At 45.6% G+C, this 25431-nt stretch overlaps 1 protein-coding gene across 3 annotated transcripts in view; it reads left to right on the top strand.

The window, feature by feature from the left end:
- Window positions 1-25431, top strand: part of LOC131953687 (5'-AMP-activated protein kinase subunit gamma-1) — a 180697-nt gene that overhangs the window by 71995 nt on the left and 83271 nt on the right. Inside the window, exon 1 of one of the 3 annotated variants that reach the window (XM_059317026.1) lies at window positions 11462-12087. The exons of the other annotated variants lie outside the window; for them this stretch is intronic. Within the exon in view, the coding sequence (XP_059173009.1) occupies window positions 11923-12087 (165 nt within the window). The 5' untranslated portion in view covers window positions 11462-11922. Of the gene's footprint in view, window positions 1-11461; window positions 12088-25431 lie in introns of those variants that run through there. 3 annotated transcript variants of the gene reach the window in all.

Genomic DNA, 25431 nt, shown 5'->3' with positions numbered 1-25431 from the left:
TAGATCACTCAACAAACGTAGGTTTCTTTGATAACGTTCTATTTTTAGATCACTGGACAAACGTAGGTTTCTTTAATAACGTTCTATTTTTAGCTCACTCAACAAACGTAGGTTTCTTTGATAACGTTCTATTTTTAGATCACTCAACAAACGTAGGTTTTTGTGATATGTGGGGTGACTTGCTGTCTACAGTAAACATTAAAAACACGTTATGTGTTGTTGCTATTGCTGGCTGGCTGCAGACATATAGCTGGTATCTCCCCTGCTGTTGGTATACTTGTCTCCGGTTAACTTTGTTGTTTGAACTTGACCCTGAACATTTTGTTACATGACCTTGACACAGGGATCACTTTGTTTCTAGACCTTGACACGGGGATCACATTGTTATTTGGCCTTGCCGCGGGGTCACTTTGTTATTTGGCCTTGCCGCGGGGTCACTTTGTTACTTGACCTCGACACGGTGTCACATTGTTGTTTGACCTTTACACGGGGGGGTCACATTGTTACTTGACCTTGACATGGGGTCACATTGTTATTTGACCTTGCCGGGGGGGGGGGTCACCGTGTTACTCTATAAAATCTTCCAACCCCTTAAAATAATCACGTTGACATTATAGACATCACTACACTTATCTTTTCTAACATCTACCTTAGTATCCCACCCCCACTCCAGCCCCACCCCACACACAAGGTCCCCACCCCACACACTACCCACCCCACACACCCACCCCTCTATAATAACTTGACAGTTCTGTTGTCCCCCACCTACGGGCTGGCACTGCCATTGATCCTCCCAGACACCTTTAGAAGGGGGGGGGGCAGTTGTGTTCCATTAGCACGAGGGTGCTATTTTTAGCTTCATTACGACTGACCAGAGGGACAGACTGGGGCAAAGGGAGAGAATTCCTTTCACAACAGGGGAGAGAATTCCTTTCACAACAGGGGAGAGAATTCCTTTCACAACAGGAAAAGCAACTTGTGTCAGAGACTTCCACAATACTTGCCAAGACGGGAAAACATGTATTATGTATTTGTGTTTGATTCACTGAGCACATGTTTTATGTATTTGTGTTTGATTCACTGAGCACATGTTTTATGTATTTGTGTTAGTTTCACTGAGCACATGTTTTATGTATTTGTGTTTGATTCACTGAGTCAATAGAGTCTGCTGAGTGAGAATTTCATGTTGCGTCCAACAGCCGATTGAATTTGAACATTTTTTTAAGCTTGTGTAATTTATGTTGTAGACGTACCAAAATAGAGGCAAACTTTGACAAAAGTGGAGCCAAACTTTGGATAAAATGGCCAAAAATTAAATGCAATCAGCCAGAAAATACTGGCCGACTTCATTTAAATTAGTTTGAAAATTCTTGAACTGTGGCCACAAATTCTTGGCCAGCTATTACACTTTGTCTGTCTGTCTGTCTGTCTGTCTGTCTGTCTGTCTGTCTGTCCGTCCGTCCGTCCGTCCGTCCGTCCGTCCGTCCGTCCGTCTGTCTGTCTGTCTGTCTGTCTGTCTGTCTGTCTCTCAAGTCTGGAGTTTAATGTTTGAGGCTTTAGTCGTTTAGTTGTGTTTGTCTTTAGCCGGTCTGAATTTGGTCAAATCTATGGCCGGTCTGAATATGTTAAAAAATAACAGAAATCAACTAATGTTTTAAACGGTTGTTCATGGTGCTATCTAAAGCTTTAATAATTTCTTCTCTGTGCGAAATTTCTCGAACTTTCGAACTAAGTGGTTCACCTTCACTTTAGCCATGTATCACATAGGTCAATAGGTCAACCCAACTAGCCAATCAGATTTAGGCTACCATTTTACGACAAGTAGTTAAGATATCCATTGTGTTGGTTAAGATTTATGGGAGGTACCTCTTGACTTTCGGAGGAAATTGTGGTTGACCTTGAAAGTTTATTCTGTAAGAAAACATTTGTTTTAATGACCCTCCTCTCACGAGAGTTTATGAGTGTTTGCCCAGCGTTACCTCCCCCTAATTACAGCTAACGACGGCCTATAATTTATTTAATTGTTTTTGTGTGGGGTTTTAATGTGCCCTATATTTAAGGTTTTAAAAATCGCGTAATATTACTAATATTACCCCCCCCCCCCACACCCCTCGGGTCTGTATCAACATTGAACAAACCCACTGGCACTGCGCCATGGGTTCTGCTTTCTACATTTACCTACCGATGCTAGTTGTCATCTGGCCAGGTACCTGACGAGTCTGGTGTGGGTTGCCAGGTTGTGCAACTGATTCTGTCAGCCGCCTGCCTGGTCTTACCTTTGAAGTTTACACGTGCATCAGAGTAGCTTTGACATAACGTGCTCACACAACCGCGGTCAAGGTCAGGGTCTGACTTAGATTTCCTTGATAGCGTGTGGTCATTGGGCCGTGAAGCCGTCTATGTGGTCACTGGACCATGACGCCATCTCTTTGGGGTGGGGAAATGTGGGGGGGGGGGGGAGAGAGAGCTGCAGAAATTTGTCCTAGCCGTACTGAACTTGTTATAAAAAACTGTGTCAGGAAATTGTTTGAAAACTCACCTGCGCTGACGTCACGTAATGAGTTCTCACGTGTGACGTGATGAGCGCACACGTTTCCCGACTTGGGTGCTATTTATAGATTGGAAGAATGGAATTAACGGCTGCTTGTACCTGTCACGCTTCTGCGTTTCTATTTATAGACTCGTGTCGAAATATGCTAACGGTGAGCATAAAACATGCTCACACTGATGCACTGAACGTTTGATCACTGCTCACCAACTCGGTTACTGCTCACCAACTGTCGATCACTGCTCACCAACTGTGAGAGGGAGGGGAGGGTTATCGCAACATGGGGGTGGGGTAATCGAATGAAAAATATAGTCAAGATGTTGTTTTAAAAAACTCGTTGGCAATTGTGTTATGGTATAATAAGGTCACGATATAATTGCACCAGTCTTGTACTTGTGAAATGTTAGTTATGTAGGCCAGTTGTGTTGCTTATTTATCTCATAAGTGTTTGTGTATTTTGTTATCGTAGAACCTCAATGTACTCTAACGATGTCCTGATGTAGAGGACTTAAAACTCCCATGTCCTCTAAGGATGTCCTGATGTAGAGAGAGGACTTGAAACTGCCATGTCCTCTAGCGATGTCCTGCTGTTGTCCACAGATGTCTACGCCACCACGTCAACAGTGTGGTAGTGTAGAAAGACGGCATTGTTCTTGACTTACATAAGTCACTATTGTTGGCGCTAATCTCTGGTCGCTAATCTCTGGTCGCTGTTGTTGTAGGTTGACATTGGTGGGGGGGGAGACATTGGTGGGGTAGACATTATGGGGACAGGGACAATAGGATAGGGACATGGACTCTATGGGCTTAGGTTCTCTTTAGTGTGGTTGTGGTGTTTGGTTAGTGGTGGTAGTGGGGGTAGTGGTGTACGGTTGTGGTAGGGTTTATGGGGTAGTGGAGGGGGTAGTGGTAGGGGTAGATGTTTTGGTGTGGGTAGTGGTGTGTGGGTACAGGTGTATGGTAGTGCTGTGTGGTAGTAGTGTGTAGTAGTGGTGTGTGGAAGTGGTGTGGGTAGTGGTGTGGGTAGTGGTGTGGGTAGTGGTGTGTGGGTACAGGTGTATGGTAGTGCTGTGTGGTAATAGTGTGTAGTGTTTGGTAGTGGTGTGGGAGGGGTAGGGGTAGATGTTTTGGTGGGGGTAGTGCAGGGGTCGGCAACCTGCGGCTCGCGAGCCGCATGCGGCTCGCGAGCCGCATGCGGCTCTTTTGATATCAAGATGCGGCTCTCCAGCCCCTTGAACAAATACTAATAATCTTAATAAAAAAATAAAATATTTGAAATAAAATAATGTTAGTGGCTCTTTAAAACAAGTAAAATATTGAAAATTGTAACTTTTGGCTCTTCCGCTTCAAAAGGTTGCCGACCCCTGGGGTAGTGGTGTGTGGAAGTGGTGTGGGGAGTGATGGGGTAGTGGTGGTGTAGTGGTGTGTGGGTACAGGTGTATGGTAGTGCTGTGTGGTAGTAGTGTATAGTGTTTGGTAGTGGTGTGAGTAGTCAGTTGTGGTAGGTAAAGAGTGGTGGTCCCATCTAACGTAGGTTTATATACTGAACTAATCGCATCGACGCTGTACTGTAAACCTTCTAAAATATTTGCCCTAAACCCGTCAACACAAGATTTACAGTACAAACATTTGAGTGTGCACACACTGTACACATTCACGCCTTGTTGCTATAGCAACGGTTAAAATATTGAACCTGATCTTTGAAAATAGATTATTTTTTTTACACTTATTTCACTGGAAACCAGATCTTTAAAACGAAAAGATTTCTCTCAGAAAAACCAATTAGATGACTAATTTATTGACTGGCTCTTCTTATATGAAGACCTAAGTTTCATTTTGTAAATAAATCTAGCTCATAATCTAAGCACTTTAATTTCTTTAGAAGATTTCGGTTTTATCTTACTTAAACACGGACAGACGTCACATTCAAATCCTTCTTTCGTTTGGTATTGCTAGATAGGTGCTAGACGTCTCTAGATAGGTGTAAGACGTCTCTAGATAGGTGTAAGACGTCTCTAGATAGGTGTAAGACGTCTCTAGATAGGTGTAAGACGTCTTTAGATAGGTGTAAGACGTCTCTAGATAGGTGTAAGACGTCTCTAGATAGGTGTAAGACGTCTCTAGATAGACGTAAGACGTCTCTAGATAGGTGTAAGACGTCTCGAGTTTGTTATTGGCATGAACTGACGTCACAAGATTGTTACTGGTAGACTGCTATCTTAAAGATCAACATTCCTGTGAATGTTATACCCTATCTGATATCTGCAGATGGCTATCTCTAGGCCGAAGAACGCGACAAGTTTTACAACACCATCTTACGATGGTACTTCAGATGGTTGTGCGGCATTTTCTCGTGTGATGAAGCTATTTGTGGTGCGTTACGTGGTGTGGTCATACTTAATGTGGTGCTACATATGGTGTAGTGTGAAAAACTTGGTGCTGTGACACAATGTTTCAGGCAATATGTTTGTGGATATGATGAATATTTTTTGTGTTGTTGTTTTACCGGGCAACTCAACATAGACTCGATCTGTGTGTTTAGTTTTTGATTGCGTCAACCTGAATGATTTTTATGGAGATTCTTTTTATGAGATTTGACAGTGTTGATTTCCTTGCTCGAGTCTTGCTTAAGTCAGTTAGTTCATGGCGAATATGGTTGCAGTTAGGCTATCGTTAGTGGTATATGTTTGTGGCATTATGATAGTGGCATTGTATTAGTGGTATTATATTAGTGGCATTATATGAGTGGTGTTATTTTAGTGGTACTGTGACACCCAATGATTCCACCACCCCACGCAATTATTCCCCACCCTTGATCCAATGATCTCCCAGCCCCTATTCCATTATCACCATCTAGCTAATTATTCCCGACCCCCTACCCAATTATTCCCGACCCCCTACCCAATTATTCCCGACCCCCTACCCAATTATTCCCGACCCCCTACCCAATTACTCCCGACCCCCTACCCAATTATTCCCGACCCCCTACCCAATTATTCCCGACCCCTACCCAATTATACCCCCTCTACCCCATTTTTCCCCACCTCCTAATGTCACTTTTAACTTGTATCCTCTAACTTTATTTTTAATCAGAAAACTCTGAACGATACTTTTCAATAAAAATGAATAGCTCGCAATGTTGAACCATTTTTAATTTCACTAGTAACTTTACCAGTAGATTTTCGCAACAGAACATTTCTTCTTATAGTGCGAGTTATGCGCTAATGCTAATTATAGATTTCTTAGCTAAGCCTACACGGTATTTGACATTAATCGATATAAAAACTTGATTATTTCAATTATAGATTTCCTAGTAAAGCCTACACGGTATTTGACAGTAATCGATATAAAAACTAGATTATTCCAATTATAGATCAGTAAGATTAGATCGATCCATCGATTATTGGCATTGTGTCCCTGTAAAAAAAAACCCACACCAAAAACATCGGATTAGAAAAAAACTAAGGCCAGGTTTACGGTTTGTTTACTTACTCTCTGTGGCGGGGTGTATTTGTAGAATAAACAGCTACACATATGGGGGGCTAACACTGTACAGCTACACATATGGATGGCTAACACTGTACAGCTACACATATGGGGGGCTAACACTGTACAGCTACACATATGGGGGGCTAACACTGTACAGCTACACATATGGGGGGCTAACACTGTACAGTTACACATATGGGGGGCTAACACTGTACAGTTACACATATGGGGGGCTAACACTGTACAGCTACACATATGGCAGGCTAACACTGTACAGCTACACATATGGCAGGCTAACACAGCCCCTTTTGATTGGAAACTACACATTTACATACAACACATACGACACATACGACACATCTACACGTACCATAACCCACATTAACATACTCCCAGTTGTAATATCATAAAATGATCATTCTGTATTAGCATATGCTATAAACATCCATCCCATAAACATCACATCCCATAAACATCACATCCATAAACATACCATCCCATAAACATCACATCCATAAACATCACATCCCATAAAAATCACATCCATAAAAATCACATCACATAAACATCACATCACATAAACATCACACCACATCCCATAAACATCACAAACCACAGTGTCCATTACCGTGCCGACAAGAAACCAAAACTTCCAAAAAATTTGAAATTCACCAACTAGCAACATGATGTCAAAATACATACACAACATTACATATACAAAACGCAAAACATCTACCGTACAAAATGTCGCTACAATTTATGTAAATCTGACAATTACTAAACATAAAACACGACTCGAAAAAATGACAATTACTAAATCAAGTACACAACCTGGAAAGACTGACATTTTCTAAACCAAATGCACAATCTGAAAAGATTGACATTTTCTAAACTAAGAACGCGATCTGAAAAGACTGACATTTTCTAAACTAAGAACGCGATCTGAAAAGACTGACATTTTCTAAACTATGAACGCGATCTGGAAAGACTGACATTAAAATATCATCTGAGAATACGGCTAGAAAAGACTTAAAAAGACTGCTCCGGTTATTTCAAGTTTTTGAATGAGCGGCATGACGTCACTGCATGCCTTGACAGAATCTGATGGGCCTTAGAAAATCTCTCAACCGTGTTTCCGTGTGAGAAGTTGATGGGGTAGTTGCTGGGGTTTAGTGACCTCTGTTGGTAGAAGCTGGGGTTTAGTGACCTCTGTTGGTAGAAGCTGGGGTTTAGTGACCTCTGTTGATAGAGTTTAGTGACCTGTTTTTTTTTAAACTAAATGTGTGACCTGTTGTATTTGAATGAAGCTAAACCCGGTCACTAAGCAAGGATTGACTTAGTTTGATGACAGGATTGTGGAAACGTATTATGAAGATTTTCGTTGCCATGGCAACTGTATTGTAAATCGAGCTGTTGACGTCTGGCCCACATATGTCACGTGATAGTCTGACCCATTGATGTCAAGTGTTGGACGGCATGGTCGGATGGTAGAGCATTTTGCTGTCAAACCCGAAAGTTTCGAGTTCGAATCCCGTACTCGTGTGAGCTCTGACTTTCGTTAGGGAAAGACAAGTCGGCTGGTGTAGAGCTGACTTGACCTACTAGTGATATCACGTGGTACTTCTGACCCCCCTGATGTCATTCGTGACACATGATGACATCTCATGTCATGTGCTGCTACTTGACATTTGAATACACGTGTTTCCTTTCCTTAAATCTGTTCGAAATCGTTGCTAGACTCACTTTTAAAAAATGTTCTATCTTTGTGAAAAACCTTATCATTAAACCTGACATTACTGTGGGTTTTGTATTACTGACACGATTTAAAGTATGACATTGATTTAACTGACATTATAAATAAGTCTCGCATGACATTATAAAAGAAACAGACGGCGCAGCTAGACACAACTGACATTACTCATAACACTGACAGTAACCACCTCCCCCCTTCCATCCTCATCACATGACCCATACCACGTGACTTGTTGCCAACATAGTCACGTGACGGTGTCTAAGCAACATTTCTGACAGTTATTTTCTCGATCAACTTCCGGGCATGTCTTATACCGGAAGTGGATGTGTGGGATGGGCGTGGCTGGACATACCTGCCCGCCCCCCCCCCCTTCCCTTGGACTGGAAGTTCGTTTGTCCTAGGCCTGCTTCACTAGCTGACATCACTACTAGGGATCCGTTCATTGGGGCGTTGAACTTTGGGGGGTCAGCGTTAAACTTTAAGGGTCAGCGTTAAACTTTAGGGGGTCAACGTTAAACTCTAGGGGTCAGCGTTAAATTTTAGGGGGTCGGCGTTAAATTTTAGGGGGTCAGCGTTAAACTCTAGGGGTCAGCGTTAAATTGTAGGGGGTCGGCGTTAAATTTTAGGGGGTCGGCGTTAAACTTTAGGGGGTCAGCGTTAAACTTTAGCGGGTCAGCGTTAAACTTATCGTTATTGTGTTTAACTATCTAGAGCTGTAGGCTGTTTATAGCTGTTATAGAAACAGCTTGTTATAATTGTCTACAGGAAGTTCATAAATAACGGTGTTGCTTTTATACAGAATAATCGAGGGTCTATACTGGTAATGGTGTATAGAGCTATAGTTATTTACGACATTTATTTTGTTATACATTGAATAGTTTTATATAACACATTTAGACAGAACAATTTGACAGAGCACTTTCGCTGAAAGAAGAATTTATTTTGACTAATTGCACGTACAGAAAATGCATCTAATTAACTTTCAATGCTAATTAGGTTCGTTGTGACATGCGAGGTCAAGTTAATTAGGGTCAGGACAGACGAGCTTCCTACTGTCGGCGTCAAGCTTCAGTCTGACGTTTGTTAAAAATCTGGCCACGTCAAGCTTTAGTCTGACGTTTGTTAAAAATCTGGCCACGTCAAGCTTTAGTCTGACGTTTGTTAAAAATCTGGCCACATCAAGCTTTAGTCTGACGTTTGTTAAAAATCTGGCCACATCAAGCTTTAGTCTGACGTTTGTTAAAAATCTGGCCACTTCAAGCTTTAGTCTGACGTTTGTTAAAAATCTGGCCACTTCAAGCTTTAGTCTGACGTTTGTTAAAAATCTGGCCATCTCAAGTTTTGGTCTGATGTTTGTTAAAAATTTGTTAAAATCTGGCCATGTCAAGCTTTGGCCACTTGTTAAAATCTGGCCAAGTTTAAAGTTTCAGATTGACAGTTTGGATTTTATTTGTTGCTAATTTTAGTTTTATTTCCCACAACTCCTGGCAATAAAACCGTCTCCGTATATATCGGGCATGTGTGAAAAGCTAATTTTAAAATATACGGTTTTAAGACCTTAAACAAAAATACGGACAGGACTTGCCTCAATGAGTAAGTGGCTCTGGTGGAGTACTTTGAGACAGTGCAGGGGTGTCGAACTATTTGGTGACTGGAACTCTGCTGGTTCGTCTGACGGAATTATTTATTTCTTTATGGCACCGTCTCTTCTGTGTGATGTGTCTGTCTGTCTGACTGTCTCTCGCTTTACGACATTGTTCCATCGTGTTTATAATCCTCTACTTAATACAATTATCTGCTTTGTAAATCTTGTATAATCTTGGCACAATTATTTTAGACATAACCATCATTGGTGTAATGACATATTTAGCATCTCCAGTACGTCCATGCTATTTTTAGAAACTGGTTTAACGTATGTTGTTTTTCACTTATCTATGATGTTGTTGATGTGTGTGACATCTTCATGACATCGTGATGTTGTTGATGTGTGTGACATTGTGCTGTGATGTTGTTGATGTGTGTGACATTGTCCTGACATCGTGATGTTGTTGATGTGTGAGTGAGACATAGTCCTGACATCGTGATGTTGTTGATGTGTGAGACATTGTCCTGACATCGTGATGTCCTGACATCATGATGTTGTTGATGTGTGTGTCATTGTCCTGTGATGTTGTTGATGTGTGTGACATTGCCCTGACATCGTGATGTTAAAAGATGCTGTGACGTAAGACATGTTTTGCTCGGCTTAAATTTACGACGCTGTTGATGTTGTTTGGCTGGAAGGTTCCAGATCTAGAGTCACGTGACGGTGCCATTGTTCTGGTCCACGACTCGTTCCGCTTGAATGGCCGCAGAGAAATATATATATATATGTGTGTGTGTGATGGGATGACGTCATGTAAGGTCAGGGTAGCCCTGTATGTAGGTGATAAACATAAGGTTCATGGGGTATTGTACTAGGTTGATGTTGAGGGTAGCAATATAAGGTTGATGTGGATGGTATCAATATGAGGTTGATGTAACACAGACCTGGTTGTCTTGACCATAGCTACCCCAGGTTAACTGGGAGAGAGAAAGTTTGTATGTGAGGGGAGAGGGGGGTTGTTAGGTGTACATGTGGGAATGTGTGTGAGAGTCTGCATTTGTGTGGATGCACGTGTGGTTGTGTGTGAGTGTTAATGTGAGTGTAAATGTGTGTGTGAGTGAGTGTACGTGAGTGTAAGTGTAAGTATGCGTGTGTGTAAGTGTGTGTGCGAGCGAGCTCTACTGTAAATAGCCGCTCACCCTCCCCCGTGTAGACCACGCTGACTGACTTGGCCATCTGCCCTAGGCGAGTAAACAAAAAAACCAACAGACGCCAATCTTTTGGCTTACATAGCTCGCAAATATTGATGACGTCATTTTCAACATTTTTTGCAAGCTGCGCAAGTCTCACGTAGGTTGTAAACAAAAGTTGACCAGAAGTTGTACAACCACGTGTGTACTAAAAATAGCCCCGCGTGTTCTACTTATCAGCTGATTGGCTAGACACGAGTGTGGCATCAGTGGGACAGCTTCAAGACACACCTATTGTGTCGCTGGTCTAATCTCTCCCCCCACCCCCCACCCCCTCCATACCTCCCCATGCCACACTGACAGTGACACCAGAACCTGACTTGTGTTCTCTAGAGGTCACGTGATCTTGTCCTGACGATAATCTGTGTCCTGACGGTACAGTCTGTTGGCTGTGCCGTCTGTGAAGCACGGATTAGGTCGGCACCTCGTGACTGTGCCAATAGGTACAGTTGTACTAGTACTATACAGTGCCATTACTGTACCAGGAATATATATGTATCAGCGCTATGACTGTGCCAGCGCTATGACTGTACCAATGCTGACTGTGCCACTGTACCAACACTACGACTGTGCCACCACTGACTGTGCCAGCACTCTAGCTGTACCAGTATTGTGCCAGCAGAAATCAGCCCGTACCTGGTCTTCTGGTGACGCGTCACGTGACTTACCCCGACACTTCCTGCCATAAAGACGCCACCTGTCGGCCGGTGTAGTTGTCGTCTGGCGCTAACCGACATGGATGTACACGTCGTGTCGGCCGTCGTGTCGGCCGTCGTGTCGTAGTGTACCGACATGTAGGGTCGAGTACGACAGATCACAAAGTGCAGTCATGTTTTATTCAACCGTCATTGATTCTGTTTTACAGCGATAAATTGGGTTGGTTTTCAAATCAGATAAAAAAAATTGTGAGTTATCTCCCGTTGGCTTGACATGTGTTTAATATTTCTTATGCAGGGTTTTGTTTGATATTTCTTATGCTGGATTTTACAATCAAATAGTTTAAACAATTCTTGTCTGTTGCATCATGCATATAGGAGTCTGGAACTTGAATTTATTTCAACCTTGACCTCTGAATAAACGATGTGATTTTGTTGTGTTTCAATGATGTGCTCAAATTTACCTAAGGATACAATGGTTGCTATGGTTACGCGTGATGGAGAACATTCGCTACAGGGATAACTTTCTGAATTCTGTGTGGGTCTCTGTGTGGGCTAGTGTGTGGAACGCTGTGTGGGGTGTTGTTCTGTGAGGACCCGGGAATTTTGAGTCGTGTGTTGTGACGGATTAAACGCTGAAGATGAGTCAGGGGTGGCGCGTCAGGCGCAAGTCGTACGCCATGGGGCAGACGCCCCCTCCACTCTACTCCATCCCCGACACCGACACGCCCGTGGATTTCCACCAGGAGCAGATCTTGAAGCAGAAACACAGGGAGAGGAGGGTCTCCATGCCAGCCAGACCTGCGGTAGGTAGCCTGTGGCTAAGGTAGCCAGTGGCTAGTTTAAGGTAGCCAGTGTCTAAGGTAGCCTGTGTCTAAGGTAGCCTGTGGCTAGTTTAAGGTAGCCAGTGGCTAAGGTAGCCTGTGGCTAGTTTAAGGTAGCCAGTGTCTAGCTTAAGGTAGCCTGTGGCTAGTTTAAGGTAGCCAGTGTCTAGCTTAAAGTAGCCAGTGTCTAAGGTAGCCTGTGGCTAGCTTAAGGTAGCCAGTGGCTAAGGTAGCCTGTGGCTAGCTTAAGGTAGCCAGTGGCTAAGGTAGCCTGTAGCTAGTTTAAGGTAGCCAGTGTCTAGCTTAAGGTAGCCAGTGTCTAAGGTAGCCTGTGGCTAGTTTAAGGTAGCCAGTAGCTAGTTTAAGGTAGCCTGTGTCTAAGGTAGCCTGTGGCTAAGGTAGCCAGTGTCTAGCTTAAGGTAGCCAGTGTCTAGCTTAAGGTAGCCTGTGTCTAAGGTAGCCTGTGGCTAAGGTAGCCTGTGTCTAAGGTAGCCAGTGGCTAAGGTAGCCTGTGGCTAGCTTAAGGTAGCCAGTGTCTAGCTTAAGGTAGCCTGTGTCTAAGGTAGCCTGTGGCTAAGGTAGCCAGTGTCTAGCTTAAGGTAGCCAGTGTCTAGCTTAAGGTAGCCTGTGTCTAAGGTAGCCTGTGGCTAAGGTAGCCAGTGTCTAGCTTAAGGTAGCCAGTGTCTAGCTTAAGGTAGCCTGTGGCTAGCTTAAGGTAGCCAGTGGTTTAGTTTAGCTAAGGTAGCCAGTGTCTAGCTTAAGGTAGCCAGTGTCTAGCTTAAGGTAGCCTGTGTCTAAGGTAGCCTGTGGCTAAGGTAGCCAGTGTCTAGCTTAAGGTAGCCAGTGTCTAGCTTAAGGTAGCCTGTGGCTAGCTTAAGGTAGCCAGTGGTTTAGTTTAGCTAAGGTAGCCAGTGTCTAGCTTAAGGTAGCCAGTGTCTAGCTTAAGGTAGCCTGTGGCTAGCTTAAGGTAGCCAGTGGTTTAGTTTAGCTAAGGTAGCCAGTGTCTAGCTTAAGGTAGCCAGTGTCTAGCTTAAGGTAGCCAGTGTCTAGCTTAAGGTAGCCAGTGGTTTAGTCTATCTTAAGGTAGCCTGTGGTTTCGTTTAGCTAAGGTAGCCAGTGTCTAGCTTAAGGTAGCCAGTGGTTTAGTTTAGCTAAGGTAGCCAGTGGTTTAGTTTAGCTAAGGTAGCCAGTGGTTTAGCTTAGCAAAACGGGGACTGGGCGTTATTGGGCGGGGACAAAACGGGGACTGGGCGTTATTGGGCGGGGAGGGGGGGACTGGAAGATAGTAGCGCATGGACAGAGCTTTTGTGTTATATATATTTTAAAAAATGCCACAACATCATACATACACAGAGTAAACAGTACACTACACACATACTACAGCTACACACCACACTAACACACTACACACATACTACAGCCACACACCATACTGACACACTACATACATACCATATCCACACATCACACTGATAACACACTACACACATTCCATAGCCACATACACAGTATATACATAGAGCAGCTACCTAGTTAAAGTTAGGGGATCAGCATAAGTTTTTAATTAACATTAAATGCTAATTAGCACCAGGTGAAATAGAGCATCGAATAACCTTGCCGTGACCTTGAACTATATCCCATTTCACACCTCGCCATTTCCGCTGTCGCGTTAAGCTCATCCAACCGTTACAATCAAACCACTGGGGGTGGGGGTTGGAGGGCGGTTGCACTGATCTAGACTGTACGAAATACTTTTCAATGTTAGTCCACATGTTTTATCTAGCACACATCACAACACGCTTAAGCCGTGCCAACACACCCCACTTCACTTTCACACAGCCTGTATTATCAGTACACATCATCATACAACATACAGCACACCATATACATCACTCAACATGTGTGCTGACACAGTTATTACACATTTATACTCATGTGTTGTGTGTAAAATCCATCACACGTCACCGACATTTGGATAGAATACTTGTACATAAATATTCGAGTTCTCTCCCCGTTTAAGGTTCGGTAATCCGATATTTCAATCTGATAAACTCGTGTCCTTGAAGGAATAAGGGCATTAGATACGTAATCTGAGTCGAAGTTAAATATAGGATAATTTTTTTTTGTTTAAGGTATTCCATGCATGTTTTATAATCTCTACACACACATACATTCACACACATACAATAATATACACACACAGCCAGGCACATATTTCCGTGTTGCTGTTAAGGTTTAAATTTCAAATTTTTTTTTAATGAATGAATTGCGCCTTGTCAGGTTTCTGAGACAACAGTGGAGCTTAAGTTCTAGAGACAACATGAACTAAGTCTAACCCCGATCTTGACACTAACCCTCACTTCGTGATCCCAATCCTAGCTCCAATCCTTCATTCATGACTCCAATCCCCATTTCACTCATGACTCCAATCCTCATATGTTTATGACTGTAATTATCCTTTAATTCTTGACTCCATTCTTGACAGCATTCCTGACTCCAACCCTTACTATCTGACTCCAACCCTCACCTTATTACTGAATCCAACCCTCACCACTGACTCCAACCCTCACCACTGACTCCAACCCTCACCTTATTCCTGACTCCAACCCTCACCACTGACTCCAACCCTCACCACTGACTCCAACCCTCACCACTGACTCCAACCCTCACCACTGACTCCAACCCTCACCTTATTCCTGACTCCAACCCTCACCACTGACTCCAACCCTCACCACTGACTCCAACCCTCACCACTGACTCCAACCCTCACCACTGACTCCAACCCTCACCTTATTCCTGACCCCAACCCTCACCTGACTCCAACCCTCACCTTATTCCTGACTCCAACCCTCACCTGACTCCAACCCTCACCTTATTCCTGACTCCAACCCTCACCACTGACTCCAACCCTCACCTTATTCCTGACTCCAACCCTCACCTTATTCCTGACTCCAACCCTCACCACTGACTCCAACCCTCACCACTGACTCCAACCCTCACCACTGACTCCAACCCTCACCACTGACTCCAACCCTCACCTGACTCCAACCCTCACCTTATTCCTGACTCCAACCCTCACCACTGACTCCAACCATCACCTTATTCCTGACTCCAACCATCACCTTATTCCTGACTCCAACCCTCACCTTATTCCTGACTCCAACCCTCACCACTGACTCCAACCCTCACCTGACTCCAACCCTCACCACTGACTCCAACCCTCACCACTGACTCCAACCCTCACCACTGACTCCAACCCTCACCACTGACTCCAACCCTCACCACTGACTCCAACCCTCACCTGACTCCAACCCTCACCTTATTCCTGACTCCAACCCTCACCTTATTCCTGACTCCAACCCTCACCTTATTCCTGACTCCAACCCTGACCTTATTCCTGACTCCAACCCTCACCACTGACTCCAACCCTCACCTTATTCCTGACTCCAACCCTCACCACTGACTCCAACCCTCACCTTATTCCTGACTCCAACCCTCACCACTGACTCCAACCATCACCACTGACTCCAACCCTCACCACTGACTCCAACCCTCACCACTGACTCCAACCCTCACCACTGACTCCAACCCTCACCTTATTCCTGACCCCAACCCTCACCTGACTCCAACCCTCACCTTATTCCTGACTCCAACCCTCACCACTGACTCCAACCCTCACCTTATTCCTGACTCCAACCCTCACCTTATTCCTGACTCCAACCCTCACCACTGACTCCAACCCTCACCACTGACTCCAACCCTCACCACTGACTCCAACCCTCACCACTGACTCCAACCCTCACCTGACTCCAACCCTCACCTTATTCCTGACTCCAACCCTCACCACTGACTCCAACCATCACCTTATTCCTGACTCCAACCATCACCTTATTCCTGACTCCAACCCTCACCTTATTCCTGACTCCAACCCTCACCACTGACTCCAACCCTCACCTGACTCCAACCCTCACCTTATTCCTGACTCCAACCCTCACCTTATTCCTGACTCCAACCCTCACCTTATTCCTGACTCCAACCCTCACCTTATTCCTGACTCCAACCCTCACCACTGACTCCAACCCTCACCTTATTCCTGACTCCAACCCTCACCTTATTCCTGACTCCAACCCTCACCTTATTCCTGACTCCAACCCTCACCTGACTCCAACCCTCACCTTATTCCTGACTCCAACCCTCACCTTATTCCTGACTCCAACCCTCACCACTGACTCCAACCCTCACCACTGACTCCAACCCTCACCACTGACTCCAACCCTCACCACTGACTCCAACCCTCACCTGACTCCAACCCTCACCTTATTCCTGACTCCAACCCTCACCACTGACTCCAACCATCACCTTATTCCTGACTCCAACCATCACCTTATTCCTGACTCCAACCCTCACCTTATTCCTGACTCCAACCCTCACCACTGACTCCAACCCTCACCTGACTCCAACCCTCACCTTATTCCTGACTCCAACCCTCACCTTATTCCTGACTCCAACCCTCACCTTATTCCTGACTCCAACCCTCACCTTATTCCTGACTCCAACCCTCACCTGACTCCAACCCTCACCTTATTCCTGACTCCAACCCTCACCTTATTCCTGACTCCAACCCTCACCTTATTCCTGACTCCAACCCTCACCTTATTCCTGACTCCAACCCTCACCACTGACTCCAACCCTCACCACTGACTCCAACCCTCACCACTGACTCCAACCCTCACCTTATTCCTGACTCCAACCCTCACCTTATTCCTGACTCCAACCCTCACCTTATTCCTGACTCCAACCCTCACCTTATTCCTGACTCCAACCCTCACCTTATTCCTGACTCCAACCCTCACCACTGACTCCAACCCTGACCTTATTCCTGACTCCAACCCTCACCTTACTCCTGACTCCAACCCTCACCACTGACTCCAACCCTCACCACTGACTCCAACCCTCACCACTGACTCTAACCCTCACCTTATTCCTGACTCCAACCCTGACCTTATTCCTGACTCCAACCCACACCACTGACTCCAACCCTCACCTTATTCCTGACTCCAACCCTCACCTTATTCCTGACTCCAACTCTCACCACTGACTCCAACCCTCAACACTGACTCCAACCCTCACCACTGACTCCAACCCTCTCCTTATTCCTGACTCCAACCCTGACCTTATTCCTGACTCCAACCCTGACCTTATTCCTGACTCCAACCCTCACCTTATTCCTGACTCCAACCCTCACCTTATTACTGAATCCTACCCTCACCACTGACTCCAACCCTCACCACTGACTCCAACCCTCACCTTATTCCTGACTCCAACCCTCACCTTATTCCTGACTCCAACCCTCACCTTATTCCTGACTCCAACCCTCACCTGACTCCAACCCTCACCTTATTCCTGACTCCAACCCTCACCTGACTCCAACCCTGACCTTATTCCTGACTCCAACCCTCACCTTATTCCTGACTCCAACCCTCACCTTATTCCTGACTCCAACCCTCACCACTGACTCCAACCCTGACCTTATTCCTGACTCCAACCCTCACCACTGAATCCAACCCTCACCTTATTCCTGACTCCAACCCTCACCTTATTCCTGACTCCAACCCTCACCACTGACTCCAGCCCTCACCACTGACTCCAACCCTCAACACTGACTCCAACCCTCACCTTATTCCTGACTCCAACCCTCACCTTATTCCTGACTCCAACCCTCACCACTGACTCCAACCCTCACCTTATTCCTGACTCCAACCCTCACCTTATTCCTGTCTCCAACCCTCACCACTGACTCCAACCCTCACCACTGACTCCAACCCTCACCACTGACTCCAACCTCACCTTATTCCTGACTCCAACCCTGACCTTATTCCTGACTCCAACCCTAACCACTGACTCCAACCCTCACCTTATTCCTGACTCCAACCCTCACCTTATTCCTGACTCCAACCCTCACCACTGACTCCAACCCTCACCACTGACTCCAACCCTCACCACTGACTCCAACCCTCACCACTGACTCCAACCCTCACCACTGACTCCAACCCTCACCTTATTCCTGACTCCAACCCTCACCTGACTCCAACCCTCACCTTATTCCTGACTCCAACCCTCACCTGACTCCAACCCTCACCTTATTCCTGACTCCAACCCTCACCTGACTCCAACCCTCACCTTATTCCTGACTCCAACCCTCACCTTATTCCTGACTCCAACCCTCACCTTATTCCTGACTCCAACCCTCACCACTGACTCCAACCCTCAACTTATTCCTGACTCCAACCCTCACCTTATTCCTGACTCCAACCCTCACCACTGACTCCAACCCTCACCACTGACTCCAACCCTCACCACTGACTCCAACCCTCACCACTGACTCCAACCCTCACCACTGACTCCAACCCTCACCACTGACTCCAACCCTCACCACTGACTCCAACCCTCACCACTGACTCCAACCCTCACCACTGACTCCAACCCTCACCTGACTCCAACCCTCACCTTATTCCTGACTCCAACCCTCACCTTATTCCTGACTCCAACCCTCACCTTATTCCTGACTCCAACCCTCACCTTATTCCTGACTCCAACCCTCACCTTATTCCTGACTCCAACCCTGACCTTATTCCTGACTCCAACCCTCACCTTATTCCTGACTCCAACCCTCACCTTATTCCTGACTCCAACCCTCACCTTATTCCTGACTCCAACCCTCACCTTATTCCTGACTCCAACCCTCACCTTATTCCTGACTCCAACCCTGACCTTATTCCTGACTCCAACCCTCACCACTGACTCCAACCCTCACCACTGACTCCAACCCTCACCACTGACTCCAACCCTCACCTTATTCCTGACTCCAACCCTCACCTTATTCCTGACTCCAACCCTCACCACTGACTCCAACCCTCACCACTGACTCCAACCCTCACCTTATTCCTGACTCCAACCTTCACCTTATTCCTGACTCCAACCCTGACCTTATTCCTGACTCCAACCCTCACCACTGACTCCAACCCTAACCTTATTCCTGACTCCAACCCTCACCACTGACTCCAACCCTCACCACTGACTCCAACCCTCACCACTGACTCCAACCCTCACCACTGACTCCAACCCTCACCTTATTCCTGACTCCAACCCTCACCTTATTCCTGACTCCAACCCTCACCACTGACTCCAACCCTCACCACTGACTCCAACCCTCACCACTGACTCCAACCCTCACCACTGACTCCAACCCTCACCTTATTCCTGACTCCAACCCTCACCACTGACTCCAACCCTCACCACTGACTCCAACCCTCACCACTGACTCCAACCCTCACCACTGACTCCAACCCTCACCACTGACTCCAACCCTCACCACTGACTCCAACCCTCACAACTGACTCCAACCCTCACCACTGACTCCAACCCTCACCTTATTCCTGACTCCAACCCTCACCTTATTCCTGACTCCAACCCTCACCTGACTCCAACCCTCACCTTATTCCTGACTCCAACCCTCACCTTATTCCTGACTCCAACCCTCACCACTGACTCCAACCCTAACCTTATTCCTGACTCCAACCCTCACCTTATTCCTGACTCCAACCCTCACCTTATTCCTGACTCCAACCCTCACCTTGTTCCTGACTCCAACCCTCACCTTATTCCTGACTCCAACCCTCACCTTACTCCAACCCTCACCTGACTCCAACCCTCACCTTATTCCTGACTCCAACCCTCACCTTATTCCTGACTCCAACCCTCACCTTGTTCCTGACTCCAACCCACACCACTGACTCCAACCCTCACCTTATTCCTGACTCCAACCCTCACCTTGTTCCTGACTCCAACCCTCACCTTATTCCTGACTCCAACCCTCACCACTGACTCCAACCCTCACCTTATTCCTGACTCCAACCCTCACCTTATTCCTGACTCCAACCCTCACCTTATTCCTGACTCCAACCCTCACCTGACTCCAACCCTCACCTTATTCCTGACTCCAACCCTCACCTTATTCCTGACTCCAACCCTCACCTGACTCCAACCCTCACCTTATTCCTGACTCCAACCCTCACCTTATTCCTGACTCCAACCCTCACCTTATTCCTGACTCCAACCCTCACCTTATTCCTGACTCCAACCCTCACCTTATTCCTGACTCCAACCCACACCACTGACTCCAACCCTCACCTTATTCCTGACTCCAACCCTCACCACTGACTCCAACCCTCACCTTATTCCTGACTCCAACCCTGACCTTATTCCTGACTCCAACCCTCACCTTATTCCTGACTCCAACCCTCACCTTATTCCTGACTCCAACCCTCACCTTGTTCCTGACTCCAACCCACACCACTGACTCCAACCCTCACCTTATTCCTGACTCCAATCCTCACCTTGTTCCTGACTCCAACCCTCACCTTATTCCTGACTCCAACCCTCACCACTGACTCCAACCCTCACCTTATTCCTGACTCCAACCCTCACCTTATTCCTGACTCCAACCCTCACCTGACTCCAACCCTCACCTTATTCCTGACTCCAACCCTCACCTTATTCCTGACTCCAACCCTCACCTGACTCCAACCCTCACCTTATTCCTGACTCCAACCCTCACCTTATTCCTGACTCCAACCCTCACCTTATTCCTGACTCCAACCCTCACCTTATTCCTGACTCCAACCCTCACCTTATTCCTGACTCCAACCCACACCACTGACTCCAACCCTCACCTTATTCCTGACTCCAACCCTCACCACTGACTCCAACCCTCACCTTATTCCTGACTCCAACCCTGACCTTATTCCTGACTCCAACCCTCACCTTATTCCTGACTCCAACCCTCACCTTATTCCTGACTCCAACCCTCACCTTATTCCTGACTCCAACCCTCACCACTGACTCCAACCCTCACCACTGACTCCAACCCTCACCACTGACTCCAACCTCACCTTATTCCTGACTCCAACCCTCACCACTGACTCCAACCCTCACCTTATTCCTGACTCCAACCCTCACCTTATTCCTGACTCCAACCCTCACCTTATTCCTGACTCCAACCCTCACCACTGACTCCAACCCTCACCTTATTCCTGACTCCAACCCTCACCTTATTCCTGACTCCAACCCTCACCACTGACTCCAACCCTCACCTTATTCCTGACTCCAACCCTCACCTTGTTCCTGACTCCAACCCTGACGCAACAACAACAACGTACCCATCCATCAAAGTCTATGAGTTATTTATAGCTTCTTGTGAACAATAACGCGATGTTTTGTGTCGTGTTACTATTTATAGTTTTATACAGTTGTTTTTCTAGACAAGTGTTTTAACTCACCCTGCACAGATCTATTTTTAACTATTGGAAAACCCGAAGCTCTAAAAGTTCATCAGAAAATAAAAACTAAAATTCCAACATTGTTAGGTTGACATCAATTTTATAGCTTGGCGTATTTTTAGATAAGTAGCTAAAAACAAAAATGCTTTGGCAGTAAGATTTCTTCATAACATTGAATGTCAAAATGTCAGGCAGTAAGATTGCGTCATGACATAGAATGTCAAAATGTCAGGCAGTAAGATTGCGTCATGACATAGAATGTCAGTATGTCAGGGACTGAGATTGCGGCATGTCAAAATGTTAGGCCACATTTTGTCATATGCACACAATAAATATTTATGATGATTCTCAATCCCATAAGCGTGTGTGTTAAATATTTGATTCCATAAGGGAAAAGCAGAAATGGTATGGCGTGGTCCGGTGGTGGAGCATACAACGTCTAACCTGAAAGTATCGAGTTCGGATCCTACGCTAGAGTGTAGTAGTATGTCCCTGATCAACCCTATCTCACTGATGTTAGGGAAACTTAAGGCAGCTCGGTATAGTGATGACCCTAGTACTCCACCCTAGGGTGAGGTCACAGAAACATGTGAACTCCTGGACTGCCATGTTTGAAAGGATAACTTTACTGTTGACAAAAGCACAAGATGTACTCCTCAGGTTTTGGTTCTCAACGTATGTCCCTTGTTTTAGTGTGGGTCAAGTCCCTGAGTTTTAGTTAGACCAGTGGGTCTCACATTAATTTCACACACCAAGAAAATCAATCAAAATATCACATCATTAGTACCAATATCTTCACACTCTTATAGGGGAGAGCAGTACCTCCACACTATACATTATAGGGGCAGCAACTCTACAGTATTATAGGGGCAGCAACTCCACACTAATATAGGGGCAGCAACTCCACACTATACATTATAGGGGCAGCTACTCCACACTATACATTATTATAGGGGTCGCTACTCCACACTATACATTATTATAGGGGTCGCTACTCCACACTATACATTATTATAGGGGTCGCTACTCCACACTATACATTATTATAGGGGTCGCTACTCCACACTATACATTATTATAGGGGTCGCTACTCCACACTATACATTATTATAGGGGTCGCTACTCCACACTATACATTATTATAGGGGTCGCTACTCCACACTATACATTATTATAGGGGTCGCTACTCCACACTATACATTATTATAGGGTTCGCTACTCCACACTATACATTATTATAGGGTTCGCTACTCCACACTATACATTATTATAGGGGTCGCTACTCCACACTATACATTATTATAGGGGTCGCTACTCCACACTATACATTATAGGGGCAGCAATTCCATACTTTACATTATAGGGGCAGCTACTCCGCACTATACATGATAGGGGCAGTAACTCCACACTATTATAAGGGCCATAATCCCACACTATTATAGGGGCAGGGCAGTACCTCCACACTATACATGATAGGGGCAGTAACTCCACACTATTATAAGGGCCATAATCCCACACTATTATAGGGGCAGGGCAGTACCTCCACACTATACATTATAGGGGCAGTAACTCCACACTACTTTAAGGGCCATAATCCCACACTATTAAAGGGGCAGGGCAGTACCTCCACACTATACATTATAGGGGCAGTAACTCCACACTACTTTAAGGGCCATAATCCCACACTATTAAAGGGGCAGGGCAGTACCTCCACACTATACATTATAGGGGCAGTAACTCCACACTACTTTAAGGGCCATAATCCCACACTATTAAAGGGGCAGGGCAGTACCTCCACACTATACATTATAGGGGCAGTAACTCCACACTACTTTAAGGGCCATAATCCCACACTATTAAAGGGGCAGGGCAGTACCTCCACACTATACATTATAGGGGCAGTAACTCCACACTACTTTAAGGGCCATAATCCCACACTATTAAAGGGGCAGGGCAGTACCTCCACACTATACATTATAGGGGCAGTAACTCCACACTACTTTAAGGGCCATAATCCCACACTATTAAAGGGGCAGGGCAGTACCTCCACACTATACATTATAGGGGCAGTAACTCCACACTACTTTAAGGGCCATAATCCCACACTATTAAAGGGGCAGGGCAGTACCTCCACACTATACATTTTAGGGGCAGTAACTCCACACTACTTTAAGAGCCATAATCCCACACTATTAAAGGGGCAGGGCAGTACCTCCACACTATACATTATAGGGGCAGCAACTCTACAGTATTATAGGGGCAGCAACTCCACACTAATATAGGGGCAGCAACTCCACACTATACATTATAGGGGCAGCTACTCCACACTATACATTATTATAGGGGTCGCTACTCCACACTATACATTATTATAGGGGTCGCTACTCCACACTATACATTATTATAGGGGTCGCTACTCCACACTATACATTATTATAGGGGTCGCTACTCCACACTATACATTATTATAGGGGACGCTACTCCACACTATACATTATTATAGGGGTCGCTACTCCACACTATACATTATTATAGGGGTCGCTACTCCACACTATACATTATTATAGGGGTCGCTACTCCACACTATACATTATTATAGGGGTCGCTACTCCACACTATACATTATTATAGGGTTCGCTACTCCACACTATACATTATTATAGGGGTCGCTACTCCACACTATACATTATTATAGGGGTCGCTACTCCACACTATACATTATTATAGGGGTCGCTACTCCACACTATACATTATTATAGGGGTCGCTACTCCACACTATACATTATAGGGGCAGCAATTCCATACTTTACATTATAGGGGCAGCTACTCCGCACTATACATGATAGGGGCAGTAACTCCACACTATTATAAGGGCCATAATCCCACACTATTATAGGGGCAGGGCAGTACCTCCACACTATACATGATAGGGGCAGTAACTCCACACTATTATAAGGGCCATAATCCCACACTATTATAGGGGCAGGGCAGTACCTCCACACTATACATTATAGGGGCAGTAACTCCACACTACTTTAAGGGCCATAATCCCACACTATTAAAGGGGCAGGGCAGTACCTCCACACTATACATTATAGGGGCAGTAACTCCACACTACTTTAAGGGCCATAATCCCACACTATTAAAGGGGCAGGGCAGTACCTCCACACTATACATTATAGGGGCAGTAACTCCACACTACTTTAAGGGCCATAATCCCACACTATTAAAGGGGCAGGGCAGTACCTCCACACTATACATTTTAGGGGCAGTAACTCCACACTACTTTAAGGGCCATAATCCCACACTATTAAAGGGGCAGGGCAGTACCTCCACACTATACATTTTAGGGGCAGTAACTCCACACTACTTTAAGGGCCATAATCCCACACTATTAAAGGGGCAGGGCAGTACCTCCACACTATACATTTTAGGGGCAGCAACTCTACACTACTTTAAGGGCCATAATCCCACACTATTAAAGGGGCAGGGCAGTACCTCCACACTATACATTTTAGGGGCAGTAATTCCACACTATTATAGGGGCAGTAATTCCACACTATTATAGGGGCAGCAAATCAACCCTATTATAGGAGTAGTAATTCTCCACTTAAAATCCACCTCGCCCCTTCCACCCTATTGGAATCGCCTATTAGGACATTTCAATTACCCCTCTTACGGTTGCTGACGTCACATCTAGATTGGCCAACGCACAGTTTTGGCTGTCGCTCTTGTACACAATATGTACTTTACACATCTGTGTTATACAAACTTGTGTACACGTCGACAACTCGTGTGCTGACGTCACATCGAGTGCACCTTTATCCCCATGTATCCCCCCAAACTCGACCAAAAAACTAACATACGAGTGCAGCCCTTGTTGCCTAACAGACATTAGTAGGCGCTGTGTGTACGAAACACCTGGCTGCGGTTTTTTTCGGTTGCTTGTCGGTTTTTTGTTGAAATACGTCTTGAATGTAATGACAGT

Source organism: Physella acuta, unplaced genomic scaffold (genome assembly GCF_028476545.2).
Source record: "Physella acuta isolate Inbredline_101_S28 unplaced genomic scaffold, ASM2847654v3 ptg000076l, whole genome shotgun sequence".
NCBI classification, from domain to species: Eukaryota; Metazoa; Mollusca; class Gastropoda; family Physidae; genus Physella; species Physella acuta.
Note: the sequence above shows the minus strand (reverse complement) of the source record. Positions and strands in the feature narration are given on the sequence as shown.